Consider the following 15901-nt stretch of genomic DNA (forward strand, 5'->3'; position numbering starts at 1 on the left):
ACAATATGAGCATCTTTCAAGTTTAAAAAAAATATATATTACTTACAGAAAAAAAAAATGTAGGCAATTTTTTTGTTCTGCAATATACAATAAAAGAACAGTTTTCTTTTAAAATCATTAAACACATTAGAAATAGAAAATCTGTGCAATAATGATAAGTGCATCATCCTAAAAGAAGTTTGAAATTTACCTGAGCCAGGAAGTTGTTCCAGTCTGGTGCTTCTGCTTCTGTTGCTGTGGTTCCGTTTACCTGGTTACTGAATTCAAAATGTTCATGGAGAGGTGTGAAGAGTCAGTATTCAGAGCCGTGTTCCTGCAGCGACTCTGAAACCAATCATGAAACCAATCATGAGCAGAGTGTGAGGAGGACAGTCCAGTAACATCCTGGGTCTCCAGGACCACACGACATCAACACATTGTGTATTTAGAAGATGTTGATTTTATGTTCCTCAGAAGGTGCAGTCTTTCCTGAAAATGTTTCACAATCTCAGTGGTGTTCTTTGATTAGGTCAGATCATCAGAGATCTCTTATAGGTGAAATTTATTGCAGTCCAAACGTGAATCATCTCCTCCATTCTGGCTCTGATTGGCTGTTTCTGACCAAGTGGTGTATTTCTGCAGATGGCAGTAGGACAACAGAGAGGAGGCAGAGGAGCTCAATATATTCACAGATTATCTGTCTCTTCTACTTTCAAGACATAGTGATAGTTTTTAACTATTGTTTATTGTTTGATATATATATTTTTAATAGTTAATTAATGCAGCTTTGTGTGCTGCATAGCACAGTTAGACTAGAAGGTCCATGGTTCAAATCCCAGCTTGGGGTCTGGATGGAGTTGGAATGTTCTCCATGAGAAGGAGTGGATTTTTTCTGGATACTCCGACTTCCTCCCACAATTCAAAAACACAAATGTCAGTCCAACTGGTTACTCTAAGATTCCCAGAGTTATGAGAGTGTGCATTGTTGTCTGTGTTGTCCTGTCTCTGGCCGAATGAATACTGGACACAGGCACCAGCCACTGGGACATGATTATTAATGCATGTTGAGCCTTTTATAATAAACATGAAAGATGATCTGTAAGACTTGGTCTGAGATAAAAATTTATTTGAATATTTCATCCTATAGGAAGGCGTAGGCAGCTGCTACCTTCTATTTATGTCTTTATATAATCAGAGCTATGGTAAATGAGCCAGATTAATACATAAGGTAGAGTATTTGACTTTTCCATTCTTTCTTACATTTTATGGGTTTCATTTTGTGTTTTACCTCATACAGATATTTATTTAGAGACACTATATTCACAGATCTTTGTTGGTCATAAGTAGCCCATTTCCTAAACAACATCCATAAACCGTAAATGGCTCTGCTGCAATATGCAAGTTAGAAAATATTGAGATTTAATAGGTAAATAAAGTGTTTTAAAAATGCTGCTATCGTTAGCAGTCATCATATCCTGCCAAGCTGCTGGAGACAGACAGTCAAATGTGACCCTGGTGATGAAATCCCAGTTGCATAGCAACACATCTCCATCTGCAGTTAAGCTTCCCTCCTCCACAGAAGCAACTGGATTTTATTTTTTTATTTTTTTTGCTTCCCATACAGTTTAATGTAATTAAAAATGCTCACAGTTGAAATGATTAAAGCATGGACGTATGATTTTATGGCTTTTTGTGGTAAACCAGCAAAGCATGCAATCAGTAGTCTGGTCCTCATGATAATCAAAGCAGCTTAATTGGCTGTCAATTGTTCTAAAAAAGGAAAGTAATCACTTTAGTGTTTATCCATCATGCAGCAGTGATTTTAAAACACATATTATTTACTATGTGTGTTTTTATTTATATTACTACTGAACCAACAAAACAAATGAGAATAGCATATATGTTTGCTCTGAGAACATCCTGAGAAACATTAGCTGCAAGTCCAAGGTTTTATTTAACAATTAGAAGACTCATTACAACAATTAGGAAGAGACTATTAGCAGAATGAGGAGTAGTTTTTTTTCAGATCTTGAGATAATTAGACAAATCTGTTAAGAGACTTAAAAGTTTTAATTAAATTTGAGGATTGAAGATGCTGTGTCAGCCTGTTATACAAGCACATTCAAAGTGCTCACACCTGAGCTTACATCTACGGTCCTTTATGACTCACAGTTTGTACCTCAGAAACAAAAAACCTAAGCCTTTCAGCTAATTGCCTGGCATTTAATCAAAGTTAACTAACTTAGTTAATTAGGCGTGTGATCAATATACATTTAAGTGGTGTACTGTAGAGGAAAAATCTATTTTAGAATCTGACCTCAAAACAGTCATAAGCTTTTTTTATTCTTATGGCACTGACATGGATTCTTCTAATGTAGCTCAAATTTAGTATGTGCTGCTACTTTTCTCAGAAGATGTGCATTATTTAAAGTGATAGTGACAAGGCACATTTGCGTTTAAGGGTGATTAGAATATACTGTTTAAAAGGAATATCTCTCTTTGCTATGTGACACCTTATGGGAGAACAGAACCCTGCAGGAATATGCTGCTTTTAGGTTCATACATTAGAGCTGAATGGAGAGAGCAGCTGGTTTTAACAAGCAAAATGCCTGCGCCATGGCTGAACACTTGACTGGAGAATATGAATTCTATCTATCTATCTATCTATCTATCTATCTATCTATCTATCTATCTATCTATCTATCTATCTATCTATCTATCTATCTATCTATCTATCTATCTATCTATCTATCTATCTATCTATCTATCTATCTATCTATCTATCTATCTATCTATCTATCTATCTATCTATCTATCTATCTATCTATCTATCTATCCATCCACTCATCCTTCAGTCCGTCCGGCAAATTCAGCTATTCATCAATGTTACAATATCGCCCTCAAGTGAAATTTAAAGGGAATTGCTCATATTTACCATGAATTATGCATTTGTAATGTAATAAACTGAGAAAATTGGATTTTAATCGGCTTCTTTGCACATTGTAAAATGATTTTTTATTATGCATAAATCGATAAAATACAAATGATTAAAAAAATATAAATATATATCTTAATAAATGGAATCATTATCTTAGAACCACATTTTCAGTTTACTCGGGTTAACTTTGTCCTACATTAACATTTATTCGACCATCTGGAACATTTAAACGTCACAAATAAGTAAAAATAAAAGTAATCTGTTAGAGAAATACTTAGTATGATAAAACCACGAATAAACGATACAGAATGAAACTGTCCTTATTATTTTAGTTGTTCGCCATTATTTTATTTTTTGTAGATGTGTAATTATAAAATATGTATTATTAACATAAAATAAGTATTTACGGAGGAAAAGGTGATTAACAAGCAAATCGGTTACTGTACCTTTAATATTTCCATCAGGAGTACTATGAACCACACTACGCATGCGCGCTTGTGAATCGTATGGCGGGAAAATAAACGTCAACAAACGCTTAGGAGCTGCTTATCTGAATTTTTAGTGGGTATTTGAACTTTGGCTGGTTCTGAATTGGTTCGACTGATTCCGGGTTGTGTTCAGCAGGATGGTGGAAGGTCCAGGCTGCACGTTAAACGGAGAGAAGATCCGCTCGAAAGTCCGAACGGGTCAGAAAGTGAAGGAAGTGAGGGGCACTTTGACTGCGTCAGCTGTAAGTTAACGGCCTGTTTCTACATTGCTTCACCCTGTAACCTCATTTATCTGGCTAAATTGAAAATGCATGGCACATAGAAGCTATATTTATTTCTGGTAGTAACGTGGAAGTTTTAAAGAAAAATAAATGTTGCAGAGAATTTCTCAATTTATAACAATTTCAGCCACAGACTGTTCTGACAGTAATTTATAGAGAGTACTTTTGCTGAGGGAATTTTCTATTAATCACATTTGGGAAAGATTTGACTTATTTTAGTCTTGGATTGTCCAATAACACTGTCCAGCTAACTACAATGTTAATTAAGATCAGTATGCATAAAAAAAAAATTATTAAAAAGTCAATTTTGTCCAGTCGTACATTAATTCCAAATGATCAAATAACATAGTGAGGTTAAGTACTCAAATTTGTGAAAAATGTTTTCTATCTAAGGAAACCCAAAAGATTTCCTTAGATAGTTCAGCATTCGCTCCTCCGGGTGAGCATGTAGCGACAATGGAGAGGAAAACTCCCCGGTAGCAGGAAGAAATCTCCAGCAGAACCAGAACCAGGCTCACTGTGAGCAGATATCTACCATGACCGACTGGGGTTTGAGGAAACAAAGCAGATGCACTACATAGAAACAGAAGAGCTAATCCAGTAGTAGTAAAAATAAGCAAAATCCTAAACCACAGCTAAAAATAAAATTAAATCTTTTCATTTTTTCTAAAATACACCCCATTCATTTTTGTAAAACATTGGATAACTTTGGTACAGCAAATATTCATTTGGTTTTCTAAAAATTCAATGTGAAATGTTTTATTGTGTGAGCTGCTTTGTTTTTTTTGTTTTTTTTTGAGGGCTTGACAATGAAAGGTTATGAAAAATGCAGTCTGTCACTCAGTATCAGTGTTTAATGTTAATCAAGCTGCTGTATCTTTTTAGAAAAACGGCACAGAGACGAATGTCTTCCACAGTTTCTCTGGATGTCAGTACACCGGTGTGGAAACTCTTGGGAAGGAGCTCTTCATGTACTTTGGCTTAAGAGCCTTGAGGTAAAGTAAACTCAACACGTCTCTGCAGTGGGAACATATTTATACCCTGGAACCTTTTCACATTTAACGCAGTGCAAATCAACTACAACTTTCAATGTATTTTATTAGAGGTTTATGTGACAGACCAACACAAAATAGAGCATAATTGTGATAATTCATAAATATACCAAACTTATTCGTCTGTTAGAACAACTTAGTCAAAGTCTGGAGCTCTAAAATTATGTTCATTTATTCTGGTAGATGTTTTTGGGGAAAAAAATGTTCAAATATGTTAAAACAGATGAGCAGGGTTTTTTTTTTTAATAACTTGGAAGACAAAATTATTGAAGATGAAGAAATAAATGTAAATTTAGGTCTTTTTAATATTTTCTGTTTTCTTTTTCTTTTGACATTTTATTATAAATGACTAAAAATACTGTGCCTTCAGACCATGGGCCTTCCCTTCACACTGTTGACACCCTCTGTATGAGTTTAACATGAACAGATGTTTTCAGGTCATGCCACACCATTATGATTACATGAAGGTTGTGACCTTTCAAGGTGGATGTGCTTTTTACTTGTCAGATGGTCTGCTGGGTTTTGGATCATTGCCTGATCCTCCACTTGGTATCAAATTGTAGACTTTGGTACTGACTTTTTTTTGGTCCAATTTTATTTATTTTTTTTGTAGATATGTTTATTGATTTTTTTTTGTTTAATAACAACAACAACAAAACAAAACAAAAGCTCAGCAGTGCAGTCCAGAGATAAAAAGAAATATAAGATGGGGGGCATACATACTTCCATCATTGTACAGTACACATCTAAACATTCATAAATGCTCGAGACAGGATGGTAGACACGTGTTCTTCAGCATAGTCCAAGAAGGGCTTGGTCCAATTTTTTAATGTGTTCTCTTTGTGGCTTTTTTTTGTTGTTGTTTCAAATAAAAAACTGAGTATTTCTACTTTTGGTTTTCTAATATGGTGGGAATGCCTGTTTTTGTGGGAGTTTGGGACCACAGCCACTTACAAATAGCTAACATTCATCAACACTCTAGATCTCCACTTAACACACTTTTTTAACAGTTCAAACACCAAATTTACCTTAGAAGGGGTGTGTAATGTATTTTCCAGGCACATAGTACAATTGTATAGCACAAGAAAACTCTAAATAAAATTTTGCATAACACTCCTCTTTAAAATGTATCAGTGCACAAAATGGAAACCAGCATGACCACAGAAGCCAACATCAACGTTCTTATTTCTGTTCTTGGGTATACAACTCCTGGACTGGCTGCTTTGCAAATGTGCGGCTAGCTAATAGTGTGTCATGTAGCATTGTTGAGGTATTCCAGCTTTCTAAGCTGGATTATCTGTCAAATATTTAGATATGCTCTATAAAAAATTCTCTGAATAGCAGGATTTTCTCACAATAATTTCCAAATGAAAATGTGTGAATACTGAACCGTGACTAGTCGGGGGTCCACTGTAAAAGGTTTTTGTTCCACTCCCCTCCACAAACCTGCAAGGATACGCATGTCCAGATGATTGTGTGAGATAGTGTTAGCAGTAGTAGCAGAATGAAGCAGCTTTTGTTCCATTACCTTTGAGCATTTCCTCCCTTTTTCCAGGATTTTATGTCTGGTTATTGCTATGATTTTAGAAGAATACCCACTCACAGCAGCAGCAGCAAAAGTGCTGAATTTCCTCCATTTGAACCTTTTTTTCCTCATTGTGGAACGATGACACCCTAGCTCTTTAGAAAAGCTTTTCTAGCTTTTTGTAACATCCAGCATGTGGAGAATAAGGTGCTTTCAGGTCTACTGAAAGTTGCTGTAATTGAGGCTTTGCTCACGTCAACCAATCTTCCCTTTTATATATTTTTAGGGAGCAATTCGTTCAATTTGATGTCCTTTACTGGAAGACCTCACTCCTAAGGTGCATCTGGGAAAAGTCAAAAACTCCCAGGTTTTCAGGCTTCACAGTCTGCATCTTACTCAATGTTCAAAAACAATTTATAAAAGTTTTTTTTTCCCCTCATATTCTGTGTTTTTTACAAACTAAGTAATTTGTGCAGAAATACCAATGACTCCAAAGCTTTCACAGGTTTCTTTTCCCCTGCTTGTAATTCAACTTGTATTTTCATTACAAGGTTTAATACAGTAACCTTGTATAAGTTCTTCAAAGGTTAAACTTGTAAATAGCATCTTTTATGGAGGCAAAATGTGAAATGTTTGCTGTGGTAGTAGAACTTATTTTTGAAAGAAACATTTTCTCTGTAGATAGTTAGAAGGTCTTTAATTCAAATATATATTATCCTCTCAGTGTTTGTTTGGCAGCAATATTAGTAAGAGCATGTTCAGTCGTAGTGTTGTTTTAGTAATTGCTGATTTTTTTAGTTTTATTCATGTTTTATTTATTTGTGAAAAATCTTTTTGGCCAGTTATTCAGATTGATAATGAATCAGCTTGAAATCCGGACACCACCAGTATGAAGAAATCTGTAAAACTACAGAAATTTAATTTCCATCCATCCATCTTTCCATCCATAATCCACACCTAATGTATATTCAAATCTTACAGAGTGGTTTGTGTAATGGTAAAGAAAGAAAGTATTTGATGGTGTCAACATCGTTATCACAAGTTTCAGCGGTAAAATTCCTTATTTTTCACATGCAGCCCCAACTCAGTCTTCAGAACCATATTTCTTTATTTTGTCAAACTCTAATTAAAATCAGATATTCAAAACTTAAAACCATTTTCCATTTTTCTCTCTCTCAACATCTAGAATCCACTTTGGCATGAATGGCTCGATCCGTATAAATCCGGCTCAGAAGAGGGTTGGAGCGGGCTCAGCAGCCGCGCTGGAAATACGCCTTAGTGACGACACTGTGGCCTTTTATGACAGCGCAGTGGAAATAAGGTAATGGGGACAACAGTGGAGGCAAGATAGATTGAGGTGACAGGAGTTCACCTTGGGGTATGCGTCTGATTTAGTGAGGATGTCCTACATTAGGCTGCTTTTGAAGACAGCGGCTATTGTTGAATGAAAAATGCTGCTTTCTTTGCTCGGCATTTGTAATGATCATAGTCTTTCATGTGTTATGCTCAGAAGCAAGACAGACAATCATTTGTACTGTCTGAGAATTTCACCTATGCTCTTCTGGCTAATAATAAACAACCTCAACAATAATAAACAACAAACAATTTAGAAAAGTATAACCTCTCTAGATCTCCGGTTGACCTGGAGTGAAAACAGCAGCCATGTATTTTCTAAATCCTCCCGGTGCTGGGGAACTGTATTTCCTGCAGGTTGACGGAGGATTGCGAGCAGAAGGTCAGGGCCATGGAGAGTCTGGATGTTTGCTCCTCCAGGTTCAGCTGCACCCGCTCCGAGGAGGCGGTGAGGAGCCAGGGTAGCAGGATGCTCTGCGACGTTCTCCTAGACCAAGCCGTCATGCCGGGAGTCGGCAACATCATTAAAAACGAAGCTCTGTTTGACTCGGGCCTCCACCCAGCCGTGAAGGTATAGAAGAGATGATGGATTGTGTTCAGCAGAGGAATAAAAAATGAGGGTAAAAATGCAAGACAACACTCACAGGGAAGAATAGCGGAAGCTCATGTATTTCTGAGCGCTGCATGGAAATGAGGAAGGTGAAAAGGGGATAAGACAAACAAGCGCACTGCGGCACATATATTCTATATTTTTGTGCACGTTGAATGCATATGACTGCATACAGACCCAAGAGGATTCTCCCTCCGGTTAGCTGCATAGAGTTATTAAATAAACATTAATAAAGTAGTTATTTTGATGAGGATCACATTGAGAACTTTATTGACCTATCTGTTACTAATTAGATGCTTCTAATATTCAACTATTACTTGAGGATTTGTTGTACAAGGCTGTCTGGCCTCCTCAGAGTGTATCGGCACGCTGGACCAAAACATTAATCTCGGACTTTTAGCCCCGTCTTCTCCTGGGGCTGCCTAATGTTTATAAGCTTCCCCTCCATTATCGAGCCTCCAAGTCCCTAAAAGAGCAAAAAAATATATTTTTCTCTCTTATGCAAAGTTGCTGCAATCCCCATGAAAACATGCAGTTTTCATCTTTTGAATCATTGACCTCTGCCTTTATCCATATCTATTTTGTTTTCTGTATGATTTATGTGTTTGTGTGGCCTTGCTGACTCTGACTCTTTGTTGTTTCATGAAAACCTTCATTTCTAGGTTCAACAGTTGACAAACGTGCAAATCCACCATTTAGTGAAGATGACTCGTGATTTTACTCTTTTGTTTTACAAGGTTGGTCATTTTGTAAATAATATGTGGTTATTAAGAGCTACTTGTAATTTTTTTTTTTTTACCTTCGACAATCTTTTTTTTTTTTCAGTGTCGCAAATCTGGCTCTCCTCTCTACAAACATTACAAAGTCTACAAGCGTCCCCATTGTGGCCAGTGCTCCCATGTCATTACAGTCTGTCGTCTCGGAGACAACGGCAGGATGACGTACTTCTGTGAGCGCTGTCAGAAGGGAGATCCCACCGGGGTGGACGTCAGGTACCGTCCTTGTAGACTTTTGACACTTTGACGGAGAAACTATTGTTTTGCATTCCTGTAAAAGCTTCTTGTTGGAAGGTTTGGGGTGTTGGTTGTTACTCCGTTGAATTACCTCACTGTTTCTGCGCAGTGACACAGTTGGGTGATCTTTTTGTCTAAAAAGTTTTTTCTTTAAAAAGTTTTTTCTTTTTCTTAATAAAAAGGCATCAGCAAAGAAATCAAAATTTAAAAGCTGGACTGTAAGAAAAAGTCACATGTGCCTTTTCCTCTGCATTGATCAATTAATTAATCAATGTCTTCTAGTGATTGATAAGTATAATCAAATGTAACAGAAAGAATCAATCATACAAACAACTAAAATTCATTCTTAAAATGCTACAGTAAGTAGATAAAATACTAATAATTAGATAACTACATAAAAATGAAATTTAAAGAAGATCTAAGAATATATGAGCAATGTAAAATGCTTAAAGATAAAAAAAAATACTTAGAAATAAAATTATGCTTCAGTTATGGTGAAATTCAAAGTAGTGGTAAAAACTAAATTAAAACAATGAATATTACTGATTACACCAAGACAAAATAAAATATGCAACACAAGCTGATGAAGATGTGTTAAAATTGTGATAAATAAAATAAAACCAAATTTCTGAAATTCAAGTGAAAGCCAGGCTAAAACAATTTTTTATTTGGTTTTTGTAAAAAGCATCACCTCTCTGAGCTGCCCTCAGGTCTGTTCCAAAGCTGACGGCCAGAATTAATAAAGTGTGTTTTATTTTTATTTTTTCATTTCAGGTCCAAATAAAAGCATTAAGGGCTCTGCTGGACTGGTAGAATAAAAGCAAATTGAACAATAAATAAACTGAATTAAGAAAAACAATAAAACATACGGGTAGCCACTGCAGAGGTTTTCCATGCAGTGTGATGTGAGCTCTCATTGTGGCGCTCAGTAGCTGATTTTTTTTTTCTATTTATTTTTTTAGCAGTTTTCATAAAAAAAAAGGGGAACGCAGAAAATCTGATTCTATCCCTGAAATATTTTGTGACATCTTGTTTTAATGCCAGAAACGTAGATTTCCCATTTGGAAACTGGTCCAATGAACCCTAAAAGCCTGAAATCATCTTGTTGTTGTCTTTGTCAGGAATATGAAACACCCACCCAGCAGGAAGCGTCGGCTGAGCCAGATCTGAGTTCCAAACCCTAACTTTGCAAAAGTAGCGCCACGCTTTAGATGTTAGGCTCACATTCACAGAGGCCATCTTTGCAGGCAGATGGGCTTGGCAGGGAGTGGGAAGTGTTATGGGGTGAGAATTAATGCGCATATAAGACTGTGTTTGCCAGACAGGGCACAGGCTCAACACCTCCTGGGCTGTGTTTGAGCAAAGCTTTGAGGGGTTAGGATGCAAAGCCCTTACAATGCATTACACAGCTGATAAAGCAATCTGTGAGAAGTTTTCCAAAGCTGCTGCTTCTTTCCTTCTCCATGACGGTTGGCACTGAAGATTTGCCTTTTTGTCAAACATACCACAGCTTCATGTCAGAGTGAGAACATTTATGCTCAAAGCTTCTTTTTTTTTTTTTAAACACATTGTGTTCGTTCATATCTGCATCCAATGTTTGAACTGCAACATTAATTACTGCATCCTTCTTTAGCTTACTTGGATTTTAATATTATGAAAATCTTTTTTCTGTGACTCAGAGCTCATAAAAAACAACCCTGACATAAAAGGAAGCAATGCTAGCAAAATGGCTGCATGAAGAAGTCATTATGATCATTATCATTATCACCCACTCATTACTGAAATGAGCTTCTCCTTCTGATTTCCCATTATTTCTTTTAAAAGCTGCTGTTTCAGTTGTGTTAAATCTTTCATATCCATCAGCTCAATGAAATCTTTTCTTTTGAAGACAAAAGAACATCTTTATAAAATATAATAAAAGGAAAAAGTTGTATTTTATACTGAAATCACAGTCAGACTTAGGGTGATTAAAATGTTTTCTACCTTTAATCAATTTGCATATGGTAAATATTAACCTGATATACTAAATCAGGTTATATCTGATTTTTTTTCATAGATTAAGGGACAAAAAAAACTCTGGTTTTTGTTTGAAATTCATTAAGTTGGATCCAGTTGTTTGTCTATTTGAGATGAAAAGTATTGCCCCAATATTTTACAAGATCAGCCACTGATTTATTAAAACTTAACTTACCCAGGCATCTTTAGTCTGATTGGTTGGGATTTTTGAATAGACAATGTGCATCAGATGCTAAATAAAAACCACTCAGTACAAAAGTATTGTTGAATGCATGAAGTCTGTAGGAGAAAGCTTGAAATTAATTGAACAGATATTGGAATGGAACAATTTCTCAACTCTGATTATTGATCAGAGCTGGTCAAATACTGGAAATCAGACTTTTTCTATGCAACAACTCTTAGAAGTCTTAGAAGTTCCCCATCTCCTGTCCAAACGCACATCAGTCAACAGCTGCACACTGCCTGGCCAAACGCTTAAATGATTGCTTCCGTTGGATGATCGGGTCAAACTGTTAAACCGTTAAAATCTTTCCTATTTCAGATAAAAATAAATAAAAACAACTTGTTGCCAGCTGAAAGATAATCCCCCATCCAGTAATCAATACATTTGTACCCATTTGTTTAGTTAAATCCAGGTGGATTTTTGGCCAGCCTGTCTACTTTGATTTGCATTTTTAGGTTGAACAAAAATGTTACAGGTTATGGACAAATGCCTTTTGATGCAAAGGGAGAACATTTTGTGAAGAACATCTTTTATGTTCCGTTTACATTATAGCAACTACCTTTAGCAAAGAACATGACGCACATTTTTCTGTTAGTCTTTAGTGGTGGAAAATGTCCATTTCAGCTGCAGAGACTTACCAGAACCACCTTGGCTGCTCTGTGTTGCTCTCCCAGTGCGCTCCCAGTTAGAAACAGCCTCATCAGTTGGGCGTTTCACGACAGAACCAGGAATGATGTGGCTAAGAAGGAGGAAGAGGACTGGGCTTGTCAACTCTGTACGCTCATCAACCAGCCAGGAACCAGAGCCTGTGATGCCTGCCTCACTCCAAAACCTGAGGGTGAGTGAACATTTTCTGTCTTTTACTGTCACATTATCTAATGGGGTGACAGAATAGCTTTGTTAACAAGCGATAAAATAAGAGCAAGTTTTCTTTTGCTGTGTAGCAGAATAACAACATGCAATTTGACGTGAATGCTTCAATGCTTTGAGAGGCAGTGGCAATCGGAGTCAACTGGGCGGACTCCTCTGTGATGAGAGCGGCCGTATGTTGCTCCACAAATAATGACCACGTCTGTCAGCTGGTCATTTTCCTCCGGCTGTCTTCAGACGCTCACGGCTGCACTGAACTTTTGCTCAGAAAGACGTGTCCTCGCTCTGTCGCCGCGGCAGCAGCCGATCTGCAGCTGAATGGCTTCAACTCTTTGAGACCATGCTGCTCGATCTGGAATACATCAATTCTTTTTTTCTTTAAGATCACAGCAGATTGAAGGGCTGAATAGCATCAGTTCACAGCTGCTCTATGTGGGGCTGTAGTTTCATTTTTACAGCTTTGGATTTAAGGGATTTTTTATTCAATCAGTGCCACAACAAATCCTCTTTGGTCCCATCTCATGAAGTGAATTTCTCACTTCTAAAGGAGGGATGAACAAAAGAAACTGCACTTGTAATCATCAGGATTTTTACAATGTTGCTCTGAGCTGTTTTAAAATAATAACCATGAGAAGCCAGACTTTAAAACAGCTTGTGTTTATGTAAAACCCTGCATTTTCCACTAGGCATGAGTGAGAATAATACATGAGAATGGTTGCATTTTTTTATGGAATCCTCTAAAATCTTTGAAGATAATAATAAATATTAAATATAATAAATATTTTGCTCCACACAAACCTGACTGAGCGCTGGGAGCAGGAGGGTTATTGGTATGAAGGCACTCCAAGGTTTTAAACAGATTTGAAAACTGCTTAAATTTCCCATTTCATTACATGAACAATATTTATTACAGTAACATTGTGACCCCCGGTTTTCATGGAGGTTAGAGACCACAGCCACAGACTTCCTATAAAAACACTAATAACTGAATATTTAGTAGTTCAAACATCAATATTCCTCAATGTGCATTAAAACTCGATAGAAACCGTCTTAACAGAAGCTAATATCAAAGGTTTTCTTTCTCTCCACTCTTTGGGGTTCAGCCAATCAATGCCAAAGAAAAATGAGCGGCTCACCTGGATTACCTGGTTTTTTAGCCAATACTTCAGTTTCCCAAATTGTACTTTCTTTCAAATATTTTAAACTGCTGTAAAAAAAAAACTGTAAATAGGTGGATTTTCTTCAAATAATTTGTAGTTAAGTTTCACCAAAAAATCTGAGTAAAAAAATACAAATTACTGGGAGTCCACAAATCAATTCTATCATTTCTGTAAAATTTTTACATTTTAATTTTTAAGAAAGGTGACAATTTATTATTTATTATTTGTATATTTTTTATTTATTTATTTTGTTGTTTTATTTACTTATAAAATAATATCAAGCAGGTGAATCAGAAAGTGGCAGCAACATCCACTCAGAGATTTATTTTTTTATCAAAGTTGGGTGTAAATATGTTGCTGCAGCTTCATTTTGCTCAACAAAGTATGCCGTTGAAAGTTCATCAAGATCATTTTTCTCCTGATTTTTTTATTTTATGTATGCAGTTATTAACTTCAGTCCTCACCATACAGAGTAAATATTCCAACCAGTCTTATAAAAGTGCTGCCTTCCTTCCCATCCCAAACAAACACAGTGGATTTTTGGGGAGTATGATTTTATCTTGGCTTAACAGCATAAAACTGGCAGTAATACTGATTCTGATTAAATTCATTTTTTGTGCAAAGTCTTTAAAATCCTACTTTGTGTGCATCAACACATACACATTTTTATGCATAAAAATAAAAATTCTGTTTTGAAGGTTTTTGAGGAACAGAGTCGATAAATATTCTGTTTGTTCTTTTTGACTCAGAGTTTGTTGTTTGTTTACTAAAAGCAGGTAGATTTTCAAATCTTTGGCTCAATTTCTGCATCTCTACAGATTATGGTACTTTTATTAAAAAGCAGAGCATGGCAGTCGTGCTGCTTGCTGTTAAATTTTATGGTAACCACTTTAAGCTAACTACAAGCTGGATTTTTGTGAGAGCAGCCAGTGCATCAGAATGAGCTGCAGCTGCTGAACATAAATTGAGTTTCTCACTCTGGCTCCATCTCCACAGTTCACAAAGACGACATTAGCACCGAAGCAACGCCCTTCACTGCTGATTTAATTAAATACCCCTGCAACGCCTTCAGGAAGCCGCGAGAGGAGCTCAAAGTCAACTGGAGGTCTGCGTTCGGGACTTCTACCCTCGTTTTCTCCGACATGACTGAGAAGCCAAAGCCTGTAAAGTCCCCGCTCTCCCCAACCGGCAGTCATTTGAATTCCTTGGCGGCAGAACGAGGTTTGTATAAAAACAGCTTCTGCCAAGGGACAACAAGCGCCAATTATGCCTCTGGTGGCTGGCAGAAGCAAAGTGCAGAGCTCTCCAAGGGGGAATCACTGGCCTCCTACAATCACCCTTCCAAGAAAATGAGAATTGATCACAGCCCCCTTCCCAGTAACAAAGCTCAAAATGGAAGCCCCAACTCAGGGTGAGTGAACCTCTTCCTTGGCCAAATAATGAATAACTTTATAATAAGATGAGTTTTTTTTTTTTCCTTTTGTTTGCAAGTTTAGGCAGATGAGTTATGGAAAAGATTCTTTGCAACATTGTTAAAAAAAAAAATTCAAAAACGTATCGCCATGGCACTGCAGCGGCCATATACAATAATTGCCAACAAACATTGTTACATGTGGCTGAAAAGATGGCCCTCGCTTGCTAATAAGTGTTGATGTGACAGGCATTTCCTGTGTTTTATCTGCAACATATTTCACAATAATAAGACTGTTTTTTCTCTTGTCAGTGTGTGCAGAACAGAGGCGGCAAACACTGCAGCCTCCATTCCTCCCAGTCCCCCTTGTTGCTCATCCCATCGTCGTCCCTCCGTCCTCAGAGTGGTCCACAAGGAGGGTGAGAATAAAGGACGGCAGTTTTATTCCTGCTCCCTGCCAAGAGAGAACAAGTGCAACTTCTTTCAGGTGACACTGAAAACTAACTTCTTTTTGTTGGGTTTTCTTTCAACTTGTCCACAATAGAAGTTTAAAACTAAAGAAACAACTTTCCCCTCCCCTCCGTTGTTGCAGTGGGCTGATTTGCACTTTCCTTTTTGTCACCATGGGAAACGCTGTTTAATGAGGACGGTTCTGAAGCTGGGTCCAAACAATGGCAGGAATTTCTACACCTGCAGCTTTCAAAAGGGTAAACAATGCGACTTTTTCCAGTGGGCCGAGAACAGACCAGGACTTTCCATCCTCCCTGGCTGCTAACTCATCAAAGCCTCACAGGTGCATCGCAATACATTAGAAAAATCATAGAAAATCTCTATTTTTTTATTCTATCACTGAAATCAAAATGCAAAACTAAGATGTTACACACATTTAAGGCAATAAATTTCTGGTTATTTACAGTTTTTGAAAATGCCTAAAAGAGACTCCAGGAAGTTTGCATCTCCAGACTGAAATGCAAAACTTACT

At 36.9% G+C, this 15901-nt stretch overlaps 1 protein-coding gene across 1 annotated transcript; it reads left to right on the forward strand.

Annotated features, from left to right (window-relative positions):
- The first annotated feature begins 3381 nt into the window (after positions 1–3381).
- neil3 (nei-like DNA glycosylase 3) lies at positions 3382–15694 on the forward strand. Its single transcript, XM_044127071.1, has 10 exons — positions 3382–3647; positions 4572–4681; positions 7450–7584; positions 7974–8187; positions 8889–8963; positions 9052–9218; positions 12153–12316; positions 14505–14919; positions 15232–15406; positions 15512–15694. The coding sequence occupies exons 1-10, from the start codon at positions 3543–3545 to the stop codon at positions 15692–15694; spliced, it is 1743 nt and encodes a 580-aa protein (XP_043983006.1). The 5' UTR covers positions 3382–3542.
- The last annotated feature ends 207 nt before the right edge of the window (positions 15695–15901 follow it).

The sequence above is a fragment of the Gambusia affinis genome, linkage group LG09 (genome assembly GCF_019740435.1).
Source record: "Gambusia affinis linkage group LG09, SWU_Gaff_1.0, whole genome shotgun sequence".
Classification (NCBI taxonomy): Eukaryota; Metazoa; Chordata; class Actinopteri; order Cyprinodontiformes; family Poeciliidae; genus Gambusia; species Gambusia affinis.

Excerpts from the sequence above, each read along its gene's own strand:
- neil3 (XM_044127071.1), top strand. The coding sequence starts at position 3,543 with ATGGTGGAAGGTCCAGGCTGCACGTTAAACGGAGAGAAGATCCGCTCG. Across the intron at positions 3,648-4,571 it reads GCACTTTGACTGCGTCAGCT|AAAAACGGCACAGAGACGAA; the intron begins GTAAGTTAACGG and ends GTATCTTTTTAG. Across the intron at positions 8,964-9,051 it reads TTACTCTTTTGTTTTACAAG|TGTCGCAAATCTGGCTCTCC; the intron begins GTTGGTCATTTT and ends TTTTTTTTTCAG.